This window comes from Rosa rugosa, chromosome 2 (assembly GCF_958449725.1).
Source record: "Rosa rugosa chromosome 2, drRosRugo1.1, whole genome shotgun sequence".
In the NCBI taxonomy this organism is placed as follows: Eukaryota; Viridiplantae; Streptophyta; class Magnoliopsida; order Rosales; family Rosaceae; genus Rosa; species Rosa rugosa.
In genome coordinates this window covers 9,380,065-9,407,438 of record NC_084821.1, presented here as the reverse complement: position 1 = coordinate 9,407,438, position 27,374 = coordinate 9,380,065, and the positions used below count along the sequence as shown (strand labels likewise).

General features: G+C 39.6%; 3 protein-coding genes and 1 non-coding gene across 7 annotated transcripts; 1 reads left to right on the top strand and 3 right to left on the bottom strand.

Annotated features, from left to right (window-relative positions):
* Positions 1-1,434: 1,434 nt before the first annotated feature.
* LOC133734988 (U6 spliceosomal RNA) lies at positions 1,435-1,536 on the bottom strand. Its single transcript, XR_009858730.1, has one exon. It is a non-coding gene; the product is annotated as a U6 spliceosomal RNA (small nuclear RNA).
* A 986-nt stretch (positions 1,537-2,522) lies between these two features.
* On the top strand, positions 2,523-6,285 carry LOC133732151 (uncharacterized). 3 transcript variants are annotated; one of them, XM_062159634.1, is made up of 8 exons: positions 2,523-2,899; positions 2,977-3,143; positions 3,567-3,778; positions 4,081-4,338; positions 4,430-4,516; positions 4,762-4,934; positions 5,337-5,457; positions 5,782-6,285. In XM_062159634.1, exons 1-7 carry the CDS (start codon positions 2,565-2,567, stop codon positions 5,452-5,454), a joined length of 1,350 nt encoding a protein of 449 aa, XP_062015618.1. In that variant the 5' UTR covers positions 2,523-2,564; the 3' UTR covers positions 5,455-5,457; positions 5,782-6,285. The 3 variants fall into 3 exon arrangements, with proteins under 3 accessions (XP_062015618.1, XP_062015619.1, XP_062015617.1); XM_062159635.1 differs by having other exon boundaries at positions 5,762-6,285; XM_062159633.1 differs by lacking the exon at positions 5,782-6,285 and having other exon boundaries at positions 5,337-5,736.
* Positions 6,286-6,315: 30 nt separating this feature from the next.
* Positions 6,316-8,377, bottom strand: LOC133732150 (putative pentatricopeptide repeat-containing protein At1g12700, mitochondrial). The gene has a single exon (XM_062159632.1). The coding sequence runs from the start codon at positions 8,171-8,173 to the stop codon at positions 6,344-6,346; it is 1,830 nt and encodes a 609-aa protein (XP_062015616.1). The 5' UTR covers positions 8,174-8,377; the 3' UTR covers positions 6,316-6,343.
* Positions 8,378-15,096: 6,719 nt separating this feature from the next.
* LOC133733736 (E3 ubiquitin-protein ligase listerin) lies at positions 15,097-26,292 on the bottom strand. Of its 2 annotated transcripts, XM_062161375.1 has the most exons (16): positions 26,111-26,292; positions 25,917-26,031; positions 25,068-25,130; positions 24,899-24,976; positions 24,651-24,742; positions 24,062-24,164; positions 23,198-23,350; positions 22,416-23,074; positions 21,757-22,246; positions 20,827-21,350; positions 19,813-20,539; positions 18,404-19,106; positions 17,106-18,145; positions 16,537-16,986; positions 16,131-16,361; positions 15,097-15,827 (listed from the first exon to the last, which is right to left on the bottom strand). In XM_062161375.1, exons 1-16 carry the CDS (start codon positions 26,164-26,166, stop codon positions 15,600-15,602), a joined length of 5,712 nt encoding a protein of 1,903 aa, XP_062017359.1. In that variant the 5' UTR covers positions 26,167-26,292; the 3' UTR covers positions 15,097-15,599. The 2 variants fall into 2 exon arrangements, with proteins under 2 accessions (XP_062017359.1, XP_062017360.1); XM_062161376.1 differs by lacking the exons at positions 25,068-25,130; positions 25,917-26,031; positions 26,111-26,292 and having other exon boundaries at positions 24,651-24,757.
* Between the last annotated feature and the right edge of the window lie 1,082 nt (positions 26,293-27,374).

The window sequence follows — 27,374 nt, the reverse complement described above, 5'->3', positions numbered from 1 at the left end:
CATCCTCTACCCCATCGGGTATCAGAGCCAAGTCCTCTCTGTACCCCATCGGGTATCGAAGACTCACATCCTCTACCCCATCGGGTATCAGAGCCAAGTCCTCTCTGTACCCCATCGGGTATCGAAGACTCACATCCTCTACCCCATCGGGTATCAGAGCCAAGCCCTTCCTCTACCCCATTGGGTATCGAAGTCTCACTCCCTCTACCCCATTGGGTATCGGAGTCTCACTTCCTCTACCCCATCGGGTATCAGAGCCAAGTCCTCTCTGTACCCCATCGGGTATCAAAGACTCACATCCTCTACCCCATCGGGTATCAGAGCCAAGCCCTTCCTCTACCCCATTGGGTATCGGAGTCTCACTTCCTCTACCCCATCGGGTATCAGAGCTAAGTCCTCTCTGTACCCCATCGGGTATCGAAGACTCACATCCTCTACCCCATTGGGTACCGGAGTCTCACCTCCTCTACCCCATCGGGTATCAGAGCCAAATCCTCTCTACCCCATTGGGTACCGGAGGCCCAACCCTCACCCTATCGCAGCGTGTAGATTAGCTACCTACTACGTAACCCGCTCAAGATATCCCTTGAACGGAAACTTGGGGGACTCCCTATAGGCACACTAGTGCCAAACTTCCGAGACAATAATAAGTCCCCACCCAAGAAACATCTTGAACGGGAACTTGGGGGACTTGTACATACTAGGGAAGTCTCAACTAAGTTTGGCACTATCTGCTGGGCCCATCGGTACTCCCATGTACTATGCCATGGGCCGGGTTCACGACCCACCATGGCGGGGCTCATTGGGGATGCCACCCCGGGCACCCAAGACCCTGGGCAAGGCCAGCACAGCCCAATTATTTACACACAGGACTGATATGGCATCAGAAGAACAACTAGTGTCCCACATCGAAGATGGGGGAGACTTCCTTCACATGCTCGAGTATAAAGGCATTAGCACAACCACCTTTTACGGGTAATAACTCCTTTGTCTACTATTTACTTACTGTACACCTATATTAGCTTCTCACTCAGGCATCGGAGAGGTGTAAACCGTCCGGTACGGTTTACCCCTCTAAGCGTGTGTTCTTGGTACAGGATTTAGGAGGTGCATCGGTACCCCAGACGGTATAGCATTCTGTGTGAGGTACCCGGAGAAAGCCACCAGAAACAATATTATATATGGAACTATGAAATATAATTAATCATTAGGGATAATATAGTAAATTGTAAAATAGAAAACAAAAGAATTAAAATAAAAAATAGCAGAAAATGTGATAGTTGTATGAAAAGTTTCCCCACTATCTTTAACTTTTCTCCACACACATGGTGAGCGGCCTGCTAGTTTTTGATTCTGGACGACAGTGAGATTTGAAACCATGACCTCCACAATGTTAGATAGGCTAGTTAATCAACAGGCCACAACTCACCGACAAAAAATTTGGACAATTTCTCAATTTATGCGTGTCATCCTTGCGTAGGGCATATGCTAATCTTCTCTGTATCATTCTAATTTTATCGGATGTCCTCAAAGGATAAAAAAAAATGAAAAAAAGAATTAGTATTATTTATATATTTGAGCTTATTAGATATTATCGGCTGGGTTTACCTCGGCTACTACTTAGTGTAGGGTTTACCTCGGCTACTACCTAGTGGGAGTTAACGTAATTAACATAACATAAACAAAATGTAGCCCTACTTATATATATATTAGCAAATGGCAACCAACGAAGACCTAACTGAATCTTTGTCAATTTGTGCCACCCAAAGGGGCATATGTCACCCCATTTTCCTAAAATGGAACAGCATATTGGAATCCACCCATCAGATTTATGAGATTCGAAGCTATTGTCATTGTGGGTGAAATTAATATGACCCCAAGCAACATAAGATTAAGGACTCTAAACATAATAGTTTTGGATATAAGTATTAGGTGCTGGAGAGCAGCAGTAAAGCTCGTTATTACATGCTTTACCCTCACAATAATAATCTCGTAAACGTAGACGATTGTGAATCTCTAATAAAACAGACAATCGTGAAATTCTAACAGAACGTACGATTGTGTTTAACAAAACTTATTATATGTTTGACGTCTGTTATAATGTAAACTTAAACATATAGTGATACGCTAATTTTTATTTTGAATTAAAATTTGTTGGTTGAAATTCATAATAGGACCTAATACTTCTGACTCGGATCACACAAACCTCATTATATTATTGTCCCTCCATGACCACCCACTGTATAAAGTTATAAGTACCAATACCAATTTGCTACTTATCGTTATCTCTTTCGGTCCACGCTTTGGGTTTCTACTTTTGCGTTTTTTATTGTACGTGGGCCCAATTATACTGGGCTCACAATCTAACAATCAGGCTCAATTTTGAATCTCGGTAAAATCCAGGCCCAATTTGAATTGGACAAAGCTAAACGCAAAAGAGGCCCAAAGAAGTGTGGAATTTCCAATTCTACCCATCTCCCCAGTGCAGCCAATTTCCCAGTAGCCTCTTTCTTCTTCTTTTCTTCTCCCCAAAACCTCAGAAATTCGAGAGTGAAGAGAGCGAAATGTTGCGAACGATTCTTCGAAGGGCAACAGCGACGGGCCCATGGAGGCTGACGGCGACGGCGAACTACTCGTCGTCCAAGGACACCAAGTCGACGGTGAAGAAGGCCAAGAAGAGTAACAAGTCTAAAGGCGAAGCCACTGCCGCCGCAGACGACGATGCCTACGCCGGCGCCGACGCCGATCTCTTCGACGATAAAGGTCGTGCTCGACGGCTTCAGGCCGACGAGAGCGATCCCTCGCTCGATGTGGGGCCCAATGGCCGACCTCTCTTCACTTCTACTCCGACGCTGGCTCAGCTCACCAGCATGGACAGCTGCTCCTACTTCAAGTTCAAGTATAAGAGCCCTAAACCCTAACCCTAAATTGCTGAAATTAGATATGTTTGGGATGTGATTGTTGTTTTGTTTGAAGGACGGAGGAGTTGAACAAGGTGTTGCCGGAGGGTTTGCCGTTGGGGATGGTGAGGGAGTTCGAGGAGGCAATGCAGAGCGCCGTGCTTGTTCGCCAGAGCTTTCTCGATCTCCGGGACAATTTCCGGCGGGTTGTGGACCCGCCGTTGGGATCAGCTAGGAGCAAAGGTATGTGCTTTTTGGATTGCTTCGTTGAACTAAAGCTCAAGATTTAGAGTGCAAATATATTATTTATAGCTAGTAGAGTTTTGGGACTACAATTATCATTAAGCACATTTATACATGATCACTAGTCTAGTCTAGTTTAAATAGCTGTAGATTTCTAAGGGTTACTGTTAATGTAAGCTAGAAAGCTAGAAATGAATGTGTTGATCCCCCGGCTGCTCATTATACTTCTCATTTTCAGATAATCGGGGCCATACTTTGTTATTTGCACCCAACTCATAATTGGTGAACTCTTAGTTTGTCAATAATTAGATCGCACTCCATCTGGACCTTGCATGAGTTGTGCATTATTCTTTGGAGGAATGATCTTGTAGGCATATATAATCAGTGACATGTAAAATGCGTTTGTCCTTGAATTTTTTTCAGGGTCAAAAGTTAAAAAACAGATTGTTTTGGATGGCCCTGTAAGCTGTGGAAAGAGTACGGCTCTTGCGATGCTAGTTCATTGGGCTCGTGAGGAAGGTTGGTTGGTTTTGTATGTTCCCAGAGGCAAGGACTGGACTCATGGAGGTTTTTTCTATAAAAACCCACAAACAGGTCTTTGGGATACACCTGTTCAAGCTGAAAATATTCTCAAGGCAAGATTATGAAGCTTTTTTCTCTATTAGCTATAAGTCACATTAAAATTTTAATAATGTACTATTAACTTAAATGTGGATGAATAACCTCCGTGGCCTTGTCATTGACTTCATGAACTTTTTGTGTGTGTGTGTGTGTTTGTGTATAAATAAATCATGTTTAAAAAGTGATTGTCTACATGGCTGTATTAATATCAATTTGATGTAACATATGAACCCCTTTTAATCACGCAGTTCTTGAATCATATGCTTCTCACCATCTCCATAAATTTATATTCATCTTTTGTGTCATTTCATTCCAGGATTTCCTAAAATTTAATGAATCCCGTTTAAAACAATTGTTGTGCCAAATATCTGATCCTATTCCATTGGGAGAGGGAGCTGGTGTTGGATGGATGAAAGATGGAATTGATTCCATGGCAATGCCTGAAGGTTCAACTCTGTATGACCTGGTTGATACAGGAATCAAGCACACTCATGCAGCTGTTGGAGTGGTAGTTCGTTTGAGGAAGGAGTTATCTCTAGTGAAAGATATCCCTGTGCTGATTGCGATTGATCAGGTGAGATACATCACTGGGTCACATGATGCCAAGTTCTTTATGTGAATTTGTTTCTAGAGCTTTGTCATAATTTGCTGTTTTTTGTCTGCAGTACAATAACTGGTTTACGTTCAGTGAGTATGAAGAGGCAGTAACTGTTCGTTCTACTCGACCAATACATGCCAAAGAACTTGCTACGGTAGGTACTCACCTTTTGTCTCAGAGTTATGTTGTACAGTTGTAATTTGTAACTGTTAAACTGAAAGGAATCAACATGATTTTTTAAGCTTTATGCTAGCTTGGAATACGTCTTCAATAATATCTCTCTACTTGAAACCCTGGTCTTATCTCAGTTTTGAGTGTACAAATTGGTTTTAAGTTTGGGTGAAGGTGCATGTTCATTAGAGACTGATATGCAACACACATGTGATCAAATTCTTGCAGGTGAAGGCTTTTAGATCTATGATCCATGATGACATGATGGTGGGTGCCTTTTCTCATTCAACAGCAGTAGGAAAACTTCGTCAAGACTTGCCAGATGTGCCCTCTGATGCTCGCATTAACTTTCCTCGTTACACTTTAGATGAAGCAGCAGCTGTTTGCCATTACTACCTTAGGTATGCTACCGATTAATTGCCAAGTTTACAATGCAGTGTTACTGATAGTATATCACATTGGGGCTTATCTTACACGAGACAGTAGTGGATTCTAGATGGGCAATTCATTAGCTTAGCACAATCTTCTTGGAATCTCTTGCCTATCTTTTTCCAATGGTTTTACTTTGTGTCATGCAAATTTCTGGGAAAAAAAATAGTACAAGATAATGCATCGAGTGAGTGGCTTAACATTCAGTTTAAAACATTTAAGGTATAGTGTGGTGTCCTTGAAACTCGAATCAGTATAGGAAGCCAGCAACCACATAAAATAATGAACCAGTCTTTGGTCAGTGCTCTGTAGAAATGCTGTGTCTGTGCAAACTTCCAGATAATCAGCTTTATCTTCTGTTTTTATTATGGCAGACAGAGGCTTATACACCGGGAAGCTTTCTCAGAGGAAAATTGCAAGAGAATATACTACTTGTCCAATGGAAACGGAGCAGAAATGAGATGGCTAGCTACTTTCATGCGGGAGCAGTGACAGGTAGAGGACATTCTGTAACACAGTATTAAAAGAAGACTGAATTTTGATCTTATTCAGTCTTATTGTCACTGTTCAGCCGTCAGTTATCCACTCTGATTGTGGCAGAATTTCCTGATTTCATCATTGAACTTCTAGTTAGATCAATTTTCTTAGGCCAACAAGATAAGGGTCTGAAGACATTGTACCATAAGTAGATCAGATCACATTTTTGTACTTTTGGTCGTGGAAGAAACTCTATCCATATGCAAGATTTTTGTACTTGCTCAGTTTCACTTTTAATACTGTGTTCCCATTTTTGGTTCAGATAATTCCATATTTAATCAGAACTTGCATTTTTGATCCATAATCAAGGCCGACCTTGGGACTAGGCGAAGTAGGCCCTCAACCCAATCAGCCACAAAATGTAATATATCAGAAGGGATACTGAAAAACATTCAGCGGCAAAAATCTAAAGATAAAAAGGATGCATTGAACAATGCTCTGTCATATCATGAGTACAGCACACTATAACAGGTCTTGAACAATGGCGGCCGGCCCTAAAACTACGCTTCAGTGGAATGGAACTTCCCTTGCCATGGTATGGTACTCCTAGGTTTGTACGGCTGTTGGTCTTCATTTCACTCAAAGTCATGGCCAAACAAATCCAGCCACTACGCTTCAGTGGAATGGAACTTACTTTGCCATAGTATGGTACTGCTAAGTTTGTATGACTAGATATCAGTAATGTACTAATCTATCTGCCAATTAGGAAATGCTAAAATTTTGGTCCATCTACAGAACGATATTGTATTTTCTAATGATGGATTAATAAATATAGTACATTATACATCCAAAGATCCCTTCAGTTGTACATCGGGGAATTCTGTTTCAACTATTCAATTTATCTTCATAATGAACTTTTTAACAATGACAACAAAGCTGGATCTACTTTATCTTTAGACAACAAATCAATTATCAATTCCGTAGTTGATGCATCTGCAGAAAACCCCATCTCCACCATTTCTTGAATAAGTCCCACAGCCCTTGATGTCTCATTGTTATTGATAAATCCTCGGATAATTATGTTATATGTACAACCATCGGGAGAACAGCCTTTCTCTCCCATCTCTCTAAGCAACTTTTCTGCTTCAGCCAATAGGCCTCCATTACACAGTCCATTAATCATCACATTATATGCCTTCACATCAGGCTGAACTCTTTTTGAAGACAAACTAGAGAAGATATCTGTTGCAGATTCAAGTTTTCCAGCTTTGCACAAACCTTCAATGAAGATGGTGTAAATTACAATATCTAGTTCCAACTTCTTGTCTTCCATCTCTCTAAGCAGTTCCATTGCCGTACAAAGTTGGTTGGTTCTACATAGGCCATCAAGTAAAATGGCATAAGTATGAAGATCTGGAAGTTGGCCACTACCTTGCATCTGAGAGAACAACTTCTCTGCTACCTGTATTCTTCCCGCTTTACAAAAACCGTCAATAAGAGTGCTGTAAGTGATGGTATCTGGAACAAGTTCCCTATGAAGCATTTCTTGAAAAACCTGGTTGGCCTGATCAATCTGTTTAAGCTTACAGTATCCATTTATCAATATGTTACAACTACGAACATCAATCATGCAGGCCTTGCTAAGCATTAGATCAAAGACTTTTCTTGCTTCATCCATTTCTCCCCGCAAACAGTAACCGTCCATAAGTGAGTTGTATGTAATCGTATCAGGCTCAATACCTCTTTGGATCATCATTTCAATCACACTTTTGGCTTCCACGACCATTCCCTCCTTACAAAGTGTATCAACCAAGACACTGAAGGTGAATACATTCGGACAGATGTTTCTACTGACCATTTCATTCAACAAACTTTTAGCTTCTTTCCACTGACCTATGTTGCAAACTCCTTGAATCAAAGAGGTGTAAGTAACAACGTTTGGAGCAATGCCCCTACTAATCATTTCTGAGAAGAGGTTCAGTGCATCAACAACTAGCGTATCCTTGCAAAGACTGTCAATGATCGTGCTGTAGACGACAATGTCAGGCTTACAACCTCTTTCTTCCATTTTCCTGAGCAATTGAATAGCTGCACTGTTGTCACCCCTCATGCAAAGTCCCTTTATTAGTGTGCTGAAAGTAACCACATTGGGCACACAATGACCTGCCTGCAGCATTTTGCTGAAAATCCCTGCTGCCTCAGCCATTCTATTCTTGAGAACAAAGCCGTTGATTAGAGTAGTGTAGGTGGTGACAGTTGGTTGAAGACCCAATTTGAAGAATTGTGCCAAGACAGATAAGCTAAACCCCATTTGATTCAAATGGCAATAGCAGTTGATGATAATAGACAGAGTATAAACATCAGAAGCGATTCCAATCAGACCCATTCGTCTATTCAAAGCGATGACTTGAGAATAGTGTTTCAGTTTGACAAGTTGACCCAATATCTGAGTGAAACGGACAACCGAAGGCAGAGGACTTCTTTGAAGCATTTCATCGAACACCTTCAAGGCATGTTCAAGACTTCTGACTTTGGGCACAGAGGGTTGGGGGTTGTCTCTCACAAGCTTCCCTCGATGGGTATCTCTAGATTCAGCGGGGTTTGAGGGTTGAGAACGAAACCCTCTGCTTCTTGTGCTCATGTAATTGTTGATGAAAACAACAAGAGTGGGAGAGTGAAGAAATGGCTTACCCCTTGTGCTGCTGCTGCAACAAGGACAAGTTTTGCGCATCATTTTCAGAAAGAATCAAGTCTGGGTATCCTCTCAATTTCACAACTAAAATCCGTTGCTTTGAGCCTCAGAGCTTCGCGGTTTCTGTTTATATTCCACCAGCCAACGAATTTATCGGTCATGAGCTTACTGTGCTTCATGTGTCGTGTCATTCCAGCCCCGCGATACCAAATGTGTTTACATCATGTTTGTGAAGGCGAGCCCGGAGCCCAGCACATTTGCCCCCATAGGCCCAGCACATAAAGGAATGGAGATTAAAGTTAGGAAAGAACTTGGCTGACCAGCCCTGGTCAGGAGGGGCTGACCACAGCCACTAACAATCTGACAGCTGTCTAATTTTTTTTGTTTTTTTTGCCCCTTTCCCTTTCGGTTCTCCTTCTTCAGTTCTTCCTCTTCCTCTTGTTCTTGTTCTTTTATACCGTTTTGCCCAGAATTCTGGGTTTGATGTTAAGAACCCGAGTTTATTTGTAGATATTTCCTAATCAGGGACGCGTCAAGCTACTGAGCAAGTAAAGCGCGAGAGAAGAAGAAGAAGAAAAAATGTGGGATCTGAATGACCCTCCTAATCAGGGACGCGTGGAGGACGACTGCACCACCTCGGCCGACGGCAATGGAAAAAGTTGCTGCAGTTCGCACCTCCTTGGCCGACGGCAACGGAAAAAGTTGATGCAGTTCGTAACCCGTAAGCCTACAGCTCTTTCCGGACCTCCCGGTAGATGTATCCTCCCAAATGGTACTCACGCAGAGGGACCTTGGGCTCTTCGACGACGGCGGAGATGAGATCGAAGAGGAGCGGCTCCTGTGGCTTCTGGGCGGCTGAGGCGACTATGGACTCCATTGCGCTATGGGAGTGGAGAAGAGGAAGAAGGAGAACAGAGGAGGAAGAACTGAAGAAGGAGAACCGAAAGGAAAAGGTGCAAAAAAACAAAAAAGGACAGCTGTCAGATTTTTAGTGGCTGTGGTCAGCCCCTCCTGACCAGGGCTGGTCAGCCAAGTTCTTTCCTTAAAGTTATAACTAACAAGTACCCACTAGCAACTCAAAAATATTAGGTCCTTGAATCAAAGGCATTTGAACGACCATATGAAGTATCACAAACCAAACAACAATAGTCTTTCATAATAAAAACAAACAAGCAAAGCACAGGAGAATACGTAACTCTGGCTTCTGGTAGATGATATCCAACTTTAACTAGTGCTGGGCAAAACACACCGGAAATCCGGTAACCGACCTGACAGCACCGGATTTTCCGGCTTGGTAACCAGACCGACCAAAAACGGTGCCGTTTTGAAGTCTCACCAAACTGAACAGGTTCATAACGGTTCAGAATCGGGTCCAGGTGTTGAACCGCCTGTGTTAAACTGCCCGAACCGCATTTTTATTTAAATTAATTTTATTACTTGTCTAATTATGATTGGTCATAAACCAAGCTTACATAGACTTGTATACACCCGATCTGCAGAAACCCTAACACTCTCAAAGCCTGGCTGCACGACCTCATTTGCCAAAACTCTCTTCAGAAAACTCTCCCAACTCTCTCGATCTCTCTCGACCTCTCCCAACTCTCTCGATATCTCTCGACCTCTAAAAGATCTGCTTCGATCCCATCTTCTCTCTCGGCCGAGAGCTTGCGAGGGTAAGCTCTCTAAATATCTTCTCTTCGGGCAAGAGCTTGCGAGCATTTGGTTTCTTTGCAACTGGTTTTGTGTTCTTATTGATTCTTGTGGTCAATGCTGCAAAAGAAATGAAGTGAAATGCAAAAGAAATTCTTCTGTTCTTATTGATTTTGTTATTCTAAATTGGCTATATGAACTTGTATGTTAGGATGAGCAGCGAAATATTATGTTTTGGATTAAATTCAGTTTACCCCCCTGAGGTTTGGGGGTAATTTCATGTTAGTCTTTGTCCTCTCAATTTAATCAGTTTACCCCTCGAGCTTTTTAATTTTCCTCAACCGTGTCCATTCCGTCCAATTTGGACGTTAAGTTTGACAAAAAAACCCACTTCAAGGAAAAAAAAAACACCATGACCAAAAAAAAAAAACCATGACAAAAAATATATACTTTTTTTTTTGTCATGGTTTTTTTATTATTATTTATCTCTCATTGAAGAAGAAGAAATTTTTTTTTGGTCATGGTTTGTTTTTGTTTTTAATTCTCTCATTTAAAAAAAAAACCATGACCAAAAAAAAATTCTTCTTTCTTATGAGAGAGAAATAAAAAAAAATTCATGACAAAAAAAAAGAAGGAATTTTTTTTTTGTCATTTTTTTTTTTTTTTCATGGTGTTTTTTTTTCCTTGAAATGTCAATACAAAAATTGTCATTTCAAGAAGAAGAGAATTAAAAAAGAAAAGAAAAAAAACCATGACCAAAAAAAAAAATTATTCTTCTTCTTAATTGAGAGAGAATTAAAAAAAAAAAACCATGACCAAAATTTTTTTTCTTCTTCTTCTTCAATGAGAGAGAGAAAAAAAAAAGATTTTTTTTTCCTTGAAATGACAATTTTAGCCCTTAAAGTGGGTTTTTTTTTGTCAAACTTAACATCCAAATTGGACGGAATGGACACGGTTGAGGAAAATAAAAAAACTCGAGGGGTAAACTGATTAAATTGAGAGGACAGGAACTAACATGAAATTACCCCCAAACCTTAGGGGGGTAAACTGAATTTAATCCTTATGTTTTTTTGGTTGAATGCAGGTTAAATTTGTGGTTTGTTGGGTTATATAAGGCAATGAAATTTGGATTGGATGCTTGTTTTGTGCTTTGAATTCTTGCTTTTAGCTTGAGATAGCTTGATTTTCTCATGTTTAAAAGCTGAACAAGTCGGTTTCTTAAGCAAATTAAGTCAATTTGTTACGTGATTGTGTGTTACTTTATGATATAAATGGAAATTTGAATTTTGAAATTAGGGTTTCTGAGCTTCATTGAATCATTGTTGTTCTGGGTTTATGAATTATTTCATTGTGGCTTTCAAATGGTGTTCTGGGTTTAAGATGTTGCAGATTATGCATAGTAAGTCTTTCAAAAGGTGTTCTGGCTTTCTGTTTTTAATGTGGGGCTTCTCTTTTGTATATGCAGATTATGGAAGGGATTAGCGCAACTCCGACTCCTACAGCAACTCCAACTGCAGATTACCAGTCGAACTACTCCCATACCAACTTCTCAGCCTACAGTTGATCAAGCTGCAGAATCACCACTTCCAGGAGTTCCAGCACTTCCACCAATACCACTAGTTCCAGCAGACCCTGATGGGAGTTCAAGCAAAGTCAAGAGGAAGAACACTTCAGTCGTGTGGGCACATTTCGACAAGTGCAAGAATCCAGATGGGAGTATCATGAAGCCAGCTCGTTTAAGGTGCAAGTACTGCCCCCAGACATACGCCAGCGACACCAGAAGAAACGACACATCAGAATGAGGAACCATTTGCTCTACCAGTGTCAAAAGTGTCCCATTTATGTCGCCAACAAGAAGCAGAAGTTCCTGACCTTTGACAGGGCAGAAAGTGGAGGTAATTTAATTGCTGTGAGTTATGAAAAGCGTGTTCCTAGGCTAGCTTGTGTGAAAGTTGTGGTTCGTGATGAACTGCTATTTTCTTTTGTTGAGAATGAAGGTTTTAAAGAATTCATGAAGGTGACTTAACCTCTATTTAAGCCACCTTCTAGGAGAACACTAGCTAGGGATGTTTTGAAGTTATATGAGGCAGAGAGGGAGAGGATTAGGGGATTTTCTTGTTGCTAATGAGTAGAGAGTGTCGCTGACTACGGATACTTGGACAAGTATCCAAAACATCAACTACATGGTGTTGACAACGCACTTTATTGATTCAAAATGGAGGCTGCATAAGAGGATTTTGAATTTCTGTGTGATTCCAAATCACAAGGGGAAAACCATAGGAAAGCTAGTTGAATCGTGTTTGATAAAGTCGGGGATTGAGAGGGTTTTTACGATAGTTGTGGACAATGCAAGTCCAAATCAGGTTGCTTTAGATTACATGAAGGAGAAGATAGGAAATTGGGACAAGTTGGTGTTGGGAAGTTCTTTTCTGCATTTGAGATGTTGCTGCCATATTCTAAATCTCATTGTGAGGGATGGAATGGAGGAGCCTAGCTCCTCCATTAATGGCAATAGAAATTCAGTGAAGTACATTAGATCTTCACCGGCAAGGCTAGATAAGTTTAGGAAGTGTGCAGCTCAAGAAAAGACTAAGCATCAGGGAGGAATTGTTCCTTTAGATGTTTGCACCCGATGGAATTCAACATACTTTATGTTGGATATAACTGTGAAGTATAAGAAGGCCTTTACGAGGCTTGAGGATGAAGACCAGCAGTTTGAGAACTATTTCCAAGAGAGAGTGGGTGGAAATAAGAGAGAAGGGCCCCCTAGAGCTGTTGATTGGAATAAGGCAGCAAGGCTCGTCAAGTTCCTAAAAAATTTCTATGAAGCCACCCTGAAATTTAGTGCCACAAAGTTTGTAACTGCAAATGAGCCTTTGCTTTGGATGTGCACAATCGTGGATGAGATGGAGAAGTGCTTGAGCATTGATGATCCTTTATTAGTTAGTATTGCAAGCTCGATGAAAAAGAAGTTTGACAAGTATTGGCTGCATCTTGAGGATTTAAACAAGATTCTGATCATTGTCGTGGTTTTAGATCCAAGATACAAACTGTTGTATCTTGAGTTCTTCTTCCCGAAGCTGCAAGCAGATCGGACTTTACAAAGTCTGATGATCGATGAAGTGAGGGATGTATTGCTTAACCTGTATAAAGAATATGAAGGTAAATGAGTTTTTTTTTCTCTTTATAACCTTGTTGTTTTAATAATGATACACTAATCGCAACTATTTTTTTGATTTGTAGAATCTGATCCAGTGGCGGCAGCAACTTCAAGGGATGTCACAATGCCAAAAATCGAGTCTACATCTATGCAAGAGCAAGAGGATAGTCATGCAGCAAACCTGCACCAATTCAAGCTTCTCAGGCAGAAGAAAGATGTCGTGGTGATCAAGAATGAGTTGGACAAGTATCTGTTGGAGGCTTCAAAAGACCCTTCCAATTCAAATTTCCATATTTTGGACAGGTGGAAGGAGAATGCTCCAAGATATCCTATTATGTCCAAAATAGCCAAAGATGTCTTTGCTGTACCGACTTCAACCGTGGCTTCGAAGTCTGCCTTCAGCCTTGGAAAAAGAGTTGTGGATTCTTTCTGAGCATCACTCACACCTAAGATGGTTGAGTCTGTGGTCTGCTTGAGTGATTGGCTAAAGGGAGGAGGCTTTGATGCATACAAGGAGCCCACCAAAGATGAGATGGAGTTGTACGCTGTGTTGGAAAAACTTGAAATTGGTAAGTTGAAAAACTGGAAAAACTTTCAGATTTCTTGCATTTTGTTAAACATTGTTTCGAATTCTAAATTTCGATTTGATTTACTGTTTTGTTGCTTTATGTTGGGATTGTTGAATACTTGAATACTTGGATAGATCTAGCCGAAGGGAATTCTGATGATGAAGATTGAAGAATGGAGGCCGAAGCAATTTTCCTGCATATACTGTTTTAGACTTTTAGTTTGTAATTTCCTGTTGGTTTTATGTATGAACTATGAACTATGAAGTTTGATGGTGTGTAACTATGTATTGTGTTGAACTGCACTATGCCTTGTTGGTTTTAATTTGAGCAGTTTGAACTTAATTTGCAGTTTGATACTTTCATGAAGTATTGAACTGTTGATTGTTGAACTGCAGTTTCACTGGCAGTTTGGATTTTGGAACTTTGAAGAATTGATGAATGTTTTTTATGAATGTTTGGATTTTGCACTTTCATGAATGTTTTTTTAGAAGAATTGATGTTTGAGTCTTTTTAGCAGTTTGCAGTTTGGATGTTTTTAGACCTTGGAGTTTTGCAGCTATAAACTTTTGATTTTTGGATGTATTGAGCAATATTGGGCCTGGTCTTTAGGGCCTCAAATGGTGATTAAAGAAGGTATGTTATTGGGCCTAAACAAATCGATAACCGACCCGCATTTCAGTGGAACCGAAAATGCGGCCCAGCTCAATGAAAATCGGTCGCGGTTCTGAAAATAGGCAAACCTCAAAATACGGTGCGGATGCGGTTTGGGCCTCAAACCGAGCCGACCAGCACCGAGCCCACCCCTAACTTTAACTTTCAGTCTCGCCTCATTTCAGTAACTTCACCTCTCTTAACTATAAAAACATAAAATATAAGATCTCAATATCGATAGTGAACTGGTCTTGTGATCGTAGAAAAACATCACTCATTTTATTAATCTCTACCATTCCATTATTATTTCCGTCCTTCTTCTTTTTTTTTCTTTTTTTTTCAAAAAAATCTTAACCCACCTCACTATTACAAATGTCGGTGAAAATTTTTTTGAGGATATGTCGGTGAGAATTGAACCCATGACCTTTATAATGTTGGAATTATTATTTCCGTCCCTTGTTTTGTCATTGCAACTATTTCAAAAATATTAACGGAATAAAATATACTTTTTCTATAGCTAAAATTATTGACACCTTTCAATCAGCAAAACATTCCGATAAAAAAAAAGGTTTTAAAAAAATATACGTTTTATCGACAACATTTCATTGGCGAAAGCATCCAATAAATAATAAACTGAAAAATGATGCACTTTTCGACCAAATGTTCGTCTCCAATCTGGCACAAACCTCACAAAAAAAATAACCAAAAAAAAATTCATCTTTATCGACAATAAATTGTCGGGAAAAAATCCTCGCATTAAACATCACTTATTAGATTTATTTAACAATTCCTTGTCGAACAATTAGTTAACAAAAAACAAAATTTATATATTAGCACCGTAAATTTACTTGGCTGGAGAATGGATTATCTTGATTTAGCGATGAGGCCGGTAGAATATTAATGATTACTGATACCAGGGAAACTACAAGGCAACAAAAAGAAAAGACGATTTAATATTTACGAGCAGTTGACCAGTGAGATCGTTTCGGATGCTGACATCATTCCAATCTATTGATATGTAGTTCTCATCTAAAAGCTCTAAGCTAGTGTTAACATAGTAGTAAAAATCTTTCAAGCTCAAAAATTCCGAAGTATTTGTATCTTCAAACCTCTGAAGCTCGGACACTTCTCATTGCTTTCACTACTTTGCTGCACTAGGTAGTGAGAACTCAAAATAGTGAAACCTCGATTCATTCAACAAAGCAACGCTCAAAGTCGACCACCGATGACGATCAAAAGCTTAATCATTGATTAGCGACAAGTACAATCTGGCTCTCGCAACCATGCTCCATCTCTTGCGGCGAAATCAACATTTAATTCTTCTGTGCGACAATTGAGGTCTGAATTCTGGTTGTATGTCTTACTATTTGACTGGATCAAGATCCTTTTGCTCAGTGTATAATCTTTAAGGGTGCAACTACAGATTTGATTCCCCTGATCAAAATGGAGACTGGCACAATGGGCAAGTTGATTTGTGAGAAGTTGAGAACCACTTATAGAGGCAGGCCGAATGGAACTTGTGCTTGCAGGTCTTGCACGCTAGACGTGGAAGGGCGTGGTTGACGGTATGGATGACACTGTAACAAATAGGACACTCCTCGACACCTTCAAACTCCTTATCAAAGTTGCGCTTCCATATCCGGATAGCTTCTGCTAAAGCTCCATTCTGCATCAAACAATTAAGAAAATTATCCACATTGATCTCGGTCAGTTTATTTCTGATCCTATGCTTAATGAAAGAAGAAGACCGTCCATTCTTCCTTCCCCAAACACTTTTTACCTTCCATGGAAATCGTCACAACAAAACTAAAATTCTTCAAATTAATCAGTCTCTGTTGCTCTTTCTACATACATTCTTATCACAAATTAAATTGCACAGCAGCATGAAAAAGATATTGATTCTTTGACCTTCTGCAATTGGGTGGAATATGAACACTGACCAATAACATTAAGGTTAAATTCAGTTTACCTGATTCCGTACGAATGATGTCATAGACATTGACCATTTCCTCTGCTTCGCTTCACTAATACCTAGACTCCTTGTACAATCAACATCAACAGGCCGTAATGGGTAAGATGAAGGAAGACGGATTACTAGATTCATTGCAGTCTCATCCTTTGTATAAGTAGCAACAACCTCATTTGCTGATTTGCTTACAGCAATGGTAAAATTCTCGTCAGCAATTTCATCCTTTTTAATCTGCACAAGAATTGAGATTCAGAGTTAAATTACCATCATCACAGTATTGTTCAGTAAAGAAAGTGTAAACAGGATTTGGTTATAGTTTATAACGGTGGCTATTTAATAGCTTCAGCATCTCAGAAACAATACAAAATAACCTAGAGCAAAAGCATCTGTACAAGGCTATACATACCTGACTTAATTCGCCAGCGATGAGATGTGGGCTGCACCATGCTCTTGTGAACGATTCAATTCCTGATAATGTAGAGCGGTCACGTAAATCATTGGACCACTGTCTTACATAGGCGGGAAGAATGTGGAGCATCAGACCAAACATTGCTCCAGCAAGCGAAGCCATTTTCAGTGGTTCAACAGGCCAGAGAGACTGTACAGAAAACAATAAGGAACCAGTTCTAATGGAACGTGTTGCTGCAGCTGCAGCTTCTGCTATGCCAGCAGGAAGCTCTTCGTCTTTCTTCTTAAGAATCCACAGTTCTAGAGGAATATGCTGGAAGAGGCAATCTAATATTACTGGATTAGCAGAATCTTGTACGTACTGGACTAGTCTCTCCCTTGCAGGCGATGATGATGGCAATGACCCTAAATGAGATAACAACAAGGACCACGCAAGAAAAACATGTACCTGAAATTTTGAAAAGCAATGAATTTACAACTTCAATAAGCACTATAAATACCAAGCAAGAGATAAATACAATGCAAGCAAGAAAGAGTATTTTTTACTACTATTGAAAGCATATTTACCCTTTGATCTGCCACTAAATCCATCTCGAGAACATTACTAGGTAACTTTTCAATCATGCAAGATATTTCAGCTCTCAAATGAATATCTGTTTCTGTCGACATGTCAAGAGAGGATGAAACCTCTTCATTGTTACTAACGCCATCCAAGTAACTTTTGTCTTCTTCAACAATAGCCAGGCGTAAAACAAGTTCAGTTGAAAGAATAAAGTAAGCAGCGAACTGCAACAGAGGAACTGTTTTGGCAGAAAAAAGGATTGCATACAAAGAGCTAATGGGTCCTTTGCTCAGCCCCCAGAATTCAACTGACTTCACTGCTCTATCTATGGCATCTGTTGATGAGTTGACCACATTTGAGGCCACCAATTCCCAGAAATAGGAATGTTCAAATCGCAACGCTGATACAATAAATGCAGCCTCGTGACAACAGGAGCTTGCAATGGCCTCAGCAATACCCGTGCAGAACAACAATCGAAGGATGCCTTCTAAAATTCTATTTTTGATGGGGTCCCATCTTTCTGTTCTCACGGGATTTAAGTTATCTGCATCTTCTGCTTGTCGGCGACCGAAAGGTCCACAGGACAGAGAAAATGATAAAAGGGCATTTTTGGCAATGTCTATAGGAAAGGGATCTGAAACGAAAACAATTTTGCCAAGGTTATCAACGACATCATCCAAGTTATCAGAAGTAAAGCTGCTAGTGATAGTGTCATTGACATTTTCAGCAATTTCCTCCATCATTACAACAATGGACTGCAGCCAGCGTCTTATCTGAGATAACACAAACTCCCAATCTTCTTCATCAAATTCTTTCCAACAATAACCAACTGAAACGACCATAAGCTTTGATAGCAACATCTGCACAACTGGAAGCTGATTAATTACAGCTGGTGTGCCAACACCATGTCTCTGCTTCCGGAATAATTCAAGTAGGAGCTTTCTCTCTACCGAGCTGATCTTTCTCTCCAGCTTCGGTGTTTGTATGTCCTCTACTGCACTAATGGGATAACAAGAAATAACCAGCTGCATCCAATCTTCCATATCTACAAGAAGAAATCAAAAGGAAATAATTAGCAGATTATAAAGTAAATCAGCAAGATCTACAAGCACAATCGGCCCTTTATGACAAGAAGGTGGGCGCCCACCACTTGATGCTCCAGAACAGGGACTGCTTATAAAAATTTGAAGAGTTTCTATTTCTTACTCAACCAACTGTTCACATAATAACTTGCAGATCTAAAACTCAAATGTCTAAGAGAATTAATTTTTATCGAATGGAAATATTAATTACATGCATTTACCTTCTCCTGTTTGCCACCACGTGATCAAAGGCGGAAATGATAGAGCTTTTTTTAGCCAGCCTTCAATAACATCTTGCACATGATTTTCCCCAGAAGAATCATGTTGAGCGTCTCCACTAGAGTCGTTACATCTGATGCTTCTTTGACTTAATGGTTGAATAAGAACATTAACAATCAGAGGAAGAATCCTCAAACAGTTTGCATTTGTTGCTTCTCCAACATAAAGTTTATTTACAAGCAATGCAAACAGCTCCATAGCTTTCTCGGTACCCCATATTTTATCATTAAACAAAGTTAAAAGAAAAGCTACAAGAGCTCTTAAGAATGGTTCTTCAATATCCTCCACTTCATCACTTGAAGTAGGACACAGATAGACAAAATTCTGTGTAGCACATCCTCTCTGAACAAGTGTGCCATCAAGTAGAATGTTGAAAATAAAATCTAGCAAGCTCTCCTGGGAAGAGAAATTTTTACTCTTCGCATAGGCACTCAATGAAGGTAAGAATGAAGCTACAGCACTTCCTCCTGGCCATTTCCACGAGCATAATATTTCAGCAGCAAGCCAGGATCGAGTCGGCTTTTCATTTGTTGCTTCCACAGAGGGAGGGAGAGTATATCTAGCATAACCCCCAACAACTCTATCAATCCCAATTTCTGATATCATCTTGTCAATAAATGAAATAAACTTGCGGTGGCCAAAGTCCTGCATTTTGTCATATATTTGTAATGTGTAAGCCTCTCTACAAATCCAATATAGATCACATAATCCATCTAACAATTAGTGAAACAATTCCAACACAATACACTCTGAATAAACACAAGTAATAAGCTAGTCTCACTGTAAGGAATGAAGCATCAACTAGTCTCAATGGTGTGTTAGTGGGCTAACTCTTCTGAACCTGGCTGGTTTATGAATATATTTAACAGATTTCTCAGAAGCTTTCTCATTCAGCACTGTCCTGGTTGTGAAGTGTTGAACACATACATAGAGATTATTTTAGGGTTACAAATACAGATTATTTTAGCTTTCTCTTGTCTTACTGCTCGCAAAGAAAACCTTGGGTTGGGGATGAATCAATTATCCAAATGTGTACAAGGATCAAAACAAATAGCAGCAGAAGGGAACCTAACTGACAAAACAAGAGAGTGGGCATCGAGCTAACAAACTAGAACTCAACAATCTTTCTTTCCTTACTGCGCCTCTAAGAAATCCTAGGGTTGGGGTTAATCAATTTAATCTAAATGTGTACAAGCATCAAAATGAATAGAAGTAGAAGAGGCCATAACTAACAGAATAAGAGAGCGGACATCCAGCTAACCAACTAGAACTCAACAAGTAACAAGAGAAACAGACACAAAAACATGAATCAATAACACAGCACTATGTCAATCCAATAATTCCCACTCACTTGGATAGAGAAGTCCTTGGCAACTATTCCCTCTGGCCTGATAAAATCCGGAACTATCCACAAAGGCCATCTATCACCTTGGCAGAGAAGTTGGTCCAGCAGATTTTGTTCCTCATAGGGATCCTGAGAGAGACAGTCCAGAATTTCAAGCATCCACAAGCAGCACAGAGATGTGAACTTCTCTGTGTCTAATTCCTCTTCATTGAAGATGGCGGATCTCATACACTGAATCAAATTTTTTCCAAGTGCCTTTCGATTGTGTAAGCTGAGTGTTTTCCAGAATTGATTACTTATCTTACATCTAAATGCATGAAAAGATTCACCAAATCCCAGCCTGGCCTTCAATTTTTCCCTTGATTTATCATCAGATGCATCATCTATCGTTGTCAGTAATACCAGAAACTCCCAGTCAATCAGAAAAATTGCAGCTAAAATAACTGAACTCAACCCACTTTCTTCACCAAGTGTCTTTAATGAATATAAGCCGCCATCAAGTACTTCAAGAGCAAATTGAGCCATCTCAAACACGCTCACAGAATTTTCAAATTCTCGCCCAATAGTGTTTGCCCCGGCAGTCAATAGAGAACCTGCATCCCTAACCCAAGTAAAAGAGGATGCCATAATAAAAGAAAGTAACTTCTTGAAAACCTCTTCAAATATCAGGATCAATGTATTTCTTGACACCAGAGAAATTTGATTGGTCTTTGTTGAACCACCAACAACAGTACTGCAGATGAGGTAAAAAGTAGGTCAATGAACATAATACTTAGATTTAAAGCATTCAAATGAATGTTATATGAAATAACTACATAAATTCTCCCATTCCATAGAAATCAGTGACCTTGCAATTTCCAATTATGAGATACATAGAAATCAACTTCAGCATAGATATTCTCCAGATAATAGTTAGCTATCCAATTATAGAAAACTAGTCAACTCAGGCAAAGCACGGACTAAATAACTAAAGCTACATTGGAAGAAACTAGGGTAAAAAATAAATAATTTCATTCATACCACAATAATTGAGAATTAGAAGCGCCGAGAGGAGGAGAGGATCGAGCAACAGCAACAGCAGTTGATTCTAGAAGCTCATGATGCCAATGATCTGGGTTGCCCATTTTTGTGCTGATGGAAACTCCTACCTTTGTGTTTGTGATTCCGTTTCTTACTTTCTGTAAAAGCATTGCTAAGATAGTTATCCGGTCAGAATCTAAAGAGCAGGGTGCAGATCCAGAATGCTCCAGGTTAGTGGCATATCTGATAACACTATCCCACTGCTCAGAGAAATATTCATCATCAAGCAATGCGAGTAACAGGTCAAGACGAGCACTTAAAGAGTAACTATTCCCACTAAGACACCATGGAACAAAAGTTCCATTGAACATTTGCAGGAATCTATCTTCCTCTAATGCTTTATCACCCTCATCAGGAGAATAACTATGTGGAGACGTATTGTGAATACGAAGTTCGTGGACTATCTTGTGAGGTCCAAATACAGAAACAGCCACTGCTAGAATCTTCACACAACTTGGTGAATCCTGGTGTCAAGAAGATAAGATTAAAGAACATAATAGATACATTTGCAAGTATATATAGTACATTTATTGTCGGCTAAACAATAATTGAAGTTCACATTTAATTCGCCTGGACACATCTTTATGTTTCTATATACCATTATGAACTTGCTGTTTGACTGGGAAATAATACTATTAGAAAAGTAAATTCAACCAGTTCCAGGCAGACATAGATTTGGAACTCTAATAGTCCAAAGTCCCCACTCATAGCTGAACCAGTCAGAATGTAGTCTGACGCCACAAACATATGCATAACAACTATCTTAACAATTGTATGATCTCCGAGAAACATTACTATCCACAAAAGTAGGATAATAGATAAATATAAATATGTATCAAGCATGAGAAGCTATTGTGTATGGCAACTTACATGTGATCTCATCAATGCAAAGGAATTAGCCAACATTGGTCCAACTAGAGAAGCCAAAGGCCAACCTCGACCATTCTGCATTGCATGTTCTCCAAGTAATGATATAAACTGTATAACTCGCTCCGCAAACTCACTTTCTCTTTCCAAGTTACTAGCATGCTGAAAGAAACTCTGACAATTCTCCTGAAATTCTGCAGCAAAAGCTGAGAGCAAATCATGCTCCAGCAAATCAATGCCTGAAAGAACCCCAACAATGCAATTTGCCAACTCTCTAAAGTAGCTCATTGGGTACGTGATATTCAATGTTTCAACTTTCTTCTTGTTGGAAGCTAAATCACTTTCACATGAATCTACTGATAATCCGGGGGATGTTTTCTCCTCCTTTCTTGAGCTACTAGAGAAAATGTAGTCTTGCCACAAAAGCTTTACCAGAACATTTTTAACAAGAGTTGCTCGAAAATCACTGATGGAATCCACTCCATTGCAATATCTGGTATCAAATAGAGAAAGATTTATAACCAGTAACATATGAAAACATCAAAGCCATATTAAACTTTGGGAAAATAAACACATCAGCTGAAAATCCACTGAACAAAAAAGCATCAGGGTAAAAAACAATATAGTGAACCATGATTAAAGTAAAATCAAAGGACTCCCACCTTGAGGCATTGTGCAATGCCCAAAGAAAGCATTCTTGTAACGCTTGAAAAAATGCCACTCTATCTGCATTTAAGGAATGCGATGGATTCCTTCCTGCCCAGAGGTTCTTGAAGAATTCAAGAAAAAATGTTTCTGCAACGACTGCTTTAGATGGCATGGTGTGTAAGAATAGAACCAAAGATGGATAAGAAACCTGTTGAGATCCAAAGCACCTATTTCTAAGGAAATCCCAAAACCGATTCAGTACAGTTTTCTGTACATTGACAGAAGTCCAACTTTCGGGAAATTTATTAGAAAACAGTAAAATTGCATCCCACATTGATGAATGACAAGCAGGATCCTTCTCCTGAAATCCACCTAATAGTGCAGCAGCAAGAGTTTTCATATTTCCTTCATTAAAGGCTTGAGGGACGTTTTTTATAAAACTACTCAATACAGAATATGTGGCTGAACGGATAGCAGGACTTGGGGATTTCAAGAAGTCTAAGAAATATTTATGAGCAGTGAACAACTTGTCGGCACAAGAAATAGCAGTTTCCCTAGCCTTCAAAGCATGTTTTGGTTGAGCAGCTATGTTTTCGGTGCCTGGTCTTTCTAGTTGTAAGCAAACCAAGACATCAAGAAGTGTGGCCAATGCCAGCAATGATGAAGATATCACCTGCAATCCAACATGATGGAATACACATTAAATCTGAGAGCATTTTAATATGCACGTCTAATATATGACTATTTGAGGTTTACTATGGTGATGTAGATGAAGTGACATATCCTAGATCCATACCTGCTGATGCATCTCTTGCAATTCATCCAGAGCAGTTCCTTTATCGGACATATTTTGCAGTGTAAGCCTCAGATTTTCTTCCAAATAAATAAAAACCTCTGCCGTGCATAAAATTAAAGCATCTAGTCTCTTTTCTGGAGCTGAAAAGACTGCCTGTTGTGCATTATGGACACTCAAGTTAAAGTCAAAACAAAGGTGCATACGAAATGCATAATCGGTGAGAAGGAGTTAAATTTCATAGGACAATCAAAAACAGCTTTGAACTGAAAAAAAAAAAAAAGAACATGATGAAACTTAAGTAATGGGGACAAACTATTATAAAAATAAAAAATGTTAGCAATCTTCACAAAAAAAAAATGTGTGTATATATATATATATAGATAGATATCTGTGTGCGCGTATGTACATGAACAAATTCTTGCCCCCGCAATACTCGAGGTTAGGATAAAGCCCGACCAGTCTAGACCATATATGGTCAGTAGCCGCGCGCACGCGTTTGTTGTTTTTGTGGTTGTGTGTTTTTTTTTTTTTTTGGTTTGTGGGTGGGGGGGGAGGACAGATCAAACAGTAGCTGGAAGTACTGATCTTACCATGGGCCATACAATAGCCCCCCAGTTGATTTGACTCTACTACATTCAAGATAATTGGATTCCATACAAATGCCAGATACTTATAGATTCTGAACTTTTTTTTATATAGGAGCTACACTTAAGTTTCTGTTCTTTTGTTGAGATAGGGATAGAAATCACAAATTTCTAACTGCTAAGATTAATGTTATTATGGCAATGTAGAGATTTTCTTAGGGCAGTTTCAGACATTAAGCACTGTAAAAAACACTAGATGAGGATATATCTGCAAAATAACCTGAAATGATCGCTTTGCAGCTTGAGAAACTTCAGAGACTGGGTCAAATTGAGAAAACCACCATGGTCCCATCAAAGATTTCAGCTGTGGCGCTAAATCTCTCCTAAACAACAAACAAATCAATATCAGGGCATTTAGGCATAACCAGAATCAATAGATAAATGAATGGAAGTTCATATTCAGTTGACAATTAGTCTACATGTGCAACCATTATCCATAAACATTTCAAGGGCTTTGGAACATAGGAATTTTCCAGCTCATTACTATAGAATTTAGGTGGACCCAATTTAAGAATGAGATCTTAGCACCCTCAGTCATGTGGAGATAGCAGCATCTAAAGCAATTTTTTGTTTCACAAACGCAGGGTGGATTTATCAAAGTTGCGGTACTGTTTTCAAGGACCACTCATCACCTCACAGAGGAGCTTATCCAAGATGTAAGTGAATCAGGACATTGACTTTTTAAAGATATAGTCATATAACCCACAATAAATAAAGCACCACTAAGAGTTTTCCTTTAACTTGATAGAATTCCAGACAGCATGCCCAAAAGAAAACAAAAATGTGAGAGTACACAAAAGAGTTCAAACCCAACGGCGGTGACAAGAATGGTCATTGTGTCATGAGTTGCTCGCCGCACATCCCTATTGTAGTCCACCACAAGCCTTTTGTATTCAAATCCCTACAGAAGAAAGAGCTGCGTAAGTCTCAAATATCTGAAACAAGTGTGTCAAAACTAATGACATCAAAATGTGTTATTATTAAGAACTTAAGAAAAGGAGATAAAAAAAAAGGGAAAAAGTCTCTAGTAATATCATACTGAGATGAGAAACTATACCCATTGTGGAATGGCCGCTACTATGTCCTTCGTGGACTTTTCCTTCAACAGTGTGGATAGAGATGCCAAAGCTTTAAGCTATTAATGAATGCAAATCAGTGAATATTACAATCATACATGATGGACTCCAAGCCTCAAGTCAAAAACACATTTTCAGGCAGAAGTTTACCTTGGTGGTGGGATCTTTCCTTGCAAGCCTCTTCAAATGTAGAGCCAAATCACTATCTACTTCCTGCACGACCCACACGTGAAAACAGACGGGAGGAAAAGGTTAAACAACAAGGAGAAAGAAGTTAACTTTGCACAAACTCCTTCTAACAAAATTGGGAAATTCTGTATCATTGGTGATGGCTGGATTCGCCACTTTCACCGAAATGAATTCAACAAGAGGAAACCAGAGCGTGTTTTGCGAATTTCTAACTCCTCATTCTCACAAGAAGGTAACTACTAGATTCAATAGAGCCAAATTTCAAACACACTGCGACAGAAATCTTATTGCAGCAAGATTATAACAAACTATAAATTGCTTTCAGAACTACTCAACCAACGACAGAACATAAACACAGTCGCTACCCTACCAATTGATTCTAAATCTATTTCCTTTTACTTAGTTTACTTTTTAACTTTTTGCATTGCTGGTGGATCCACCACCTTCACCCAAATGAATTCCACGGAAACCAGAGCTTGTTATGAGAATCTCTAACTCCTAATTCGGTAATTACTAACTTCAACTAAACTCTATACATTCAGTAGGTCTGCAATTCACTTGTAAAATGAGCCGAATTCCAAACACACTCTTACAAAAATCTCATTGCAGCAAGACTAGAACAACTACAAACGCATTCAGCACTAGTGTAAAACAATAACATAACATAAACACAGTCACTGCCCTAGCAATTGATTCAAAATCAAACTCATGGTCCTGCCATTCATATACATCAAAACCTAACCAAAATCCAATACTCTCCTCAAAAGCCAAAAATTGATAGCAAAAGCTTTAGATAAATGGAAAACCTACCAAAAAGGGCCTTGAATCATCGCCGGAATGAGGAGCATCGAGGCGAGAGCCTCCGACGTAGCCACCGAAGCCCACCGCCGCAGTAGAACCCGACGGCAACAGCGACGCCGCCAAACTACACAGAATTTCTCACAATCAGACATGTCCAAAACGACGCAGTATCAACCAAAAAATGTTGGGAACAAAATCAGTACCTGCTACTTGAAGGGCGGGCCTTGCTCCTAGCTCCGTCTCCCTTCTGCTTCCCCATTCTGGCTTACTGTACAAGTTATTCGAAACGACGTAGTATAGGAGGAGAGCGAGTTGCAGAGCTAGAGAGAGAGAGAGAGAGAGAGAGAGAGAGAGAGTTTCTTTCTCTTTTGAGCCCTGAACGGGACAGGAGGGAATTGTGCTAGGCTGACGGAAAATCTGGTGCGGGAAGGTGTAAGAAGCCAAACCAATGAGGGCGTAGATGTACGGCAACTCCAGGGTTTTTATGTCAAATACGACCGCCTTAGGGGCTGGGCCCGTATGGCTTACGTGGCATTGCATGAATGGGTCATTGATTTCCTTTCTTTTTTTTTTTGAAAAGCCTTTTTCTTTTGTTTTTTTGAAAGGGGGAGTTCCTTTTTAAAGTTAACTCAAAGTTTTTAACCACCGTAATTATGAGTTTATTACATTCCTCTTCTTGCTTCTTGAAGAACAATATCGTACACCTTTCCTTCTCACAAACAAAATAAATAAATAAAATAAAATAATAATAATAATAATAATAATATCGTACACCTTCCAAGATTGCAACTTAATTCGAAGTGGACTCGATTTCCACCATAAGGGCAGCTTATAATTGAAACTCAGTTTCTCAACATCTAAACACCATTTTTCACCAGAAATGCAACTTACAATCAAAACTCGACTCAATTTCCACCATAAATACAACTAACGATTGGAACAAAAGTCTGGTAATATATGAGAAGACAATGATATTTAAAAGTGGCGAGAACAACCCCTAGATTTCTCCGACAAGGTCAGGTGTGGACTAGCAACAAGAAAGAGATGATGGGTTTTATATGAGAGAAAATTATACAAACAGTACCCGAACTAAGGCTGACTCCTAACTTCAGTACCCGATTATGCAAAACTATCACTTTGGTACCCCAAGTTTGAAGCCTGACCCAAAAACGGTACACGTCGTTCATAACGGTGTTAACTAACAATCTGCATGCTAAATTTGGATGGGTATTTGGGTCATTTCGTTATCCAGACCTTATCTCATGCAAATCCCTTCTTCTTCCCCTCGTCTCGTTCATCTGGGTGTTGAGCTCTCTGAGCCTAGAAGTTACTGATGCCCTCATTTCTAATGTCTTCAAAAGATGAATCGGAAACAGAGCCTTGTTGCAGAGAAAAGCCAATGCCAGAGCACCGCCGTTGGTGGCTGCGAGCTCCGTCGTCCGATTCCTCTTCCTCTCCTCAACCACA

Excerpts from the sequence above, each read along its gene's own strand:
- LOC133732151 (XM_062159634.1), top strand. The coding sequence starts at position 2,565 with ATGTTGCGAACGATTCTTCGAAGGGCAACAGCGACGGGCCCATGGAGG. Across the intron at positions 2,900-2,976 it reads TGCTCCTACTTCAAGTTCAA|GACGGAGGAGTTGAACAAGG; the intron begins GTATAAGAGCCC and ends TTTTGTTTGAAG. Across the intron at positions 3,144-3,566 it reads GGGATCAGCTAGGAGCAAAG|GGTCAAAAGTTAAAAAACAG; the intron begins GTATGTGCTTTT and ends AATTTTTTTCAG.
- LOC133732150 (XM_062159632.1), bottom strand. The coding sequence starts at position 8,173 with ATGATGCGCAAAACTTGTCCTTGTTGCAGCAGCAGCACAAGGGGTAAG.
- LOC133733736 (XM_062161375.1), bottom strand. The coding sequence starts at position 26,166 with ATGGGGAAGCAGAAGGGAGACGGAGCTAGGAGCAAGGCCCGCCCTTCA. Across the intron at positions 23,075-23,197 it reads TGCAAGAGATGCATCAGCAG|GTGATATCTTCATCATTGCT; the intron begins GTATGGATCTAG and ends GTTGGATTGCAG. Across the intron at positions 19,107-19,812 it reads CCAAGGACTTCTCTATCCAA|GACTTTGGCCACCGCAAGTT; the intron begins GTGAGTGGGAAT and ends GACAAAATGCAG.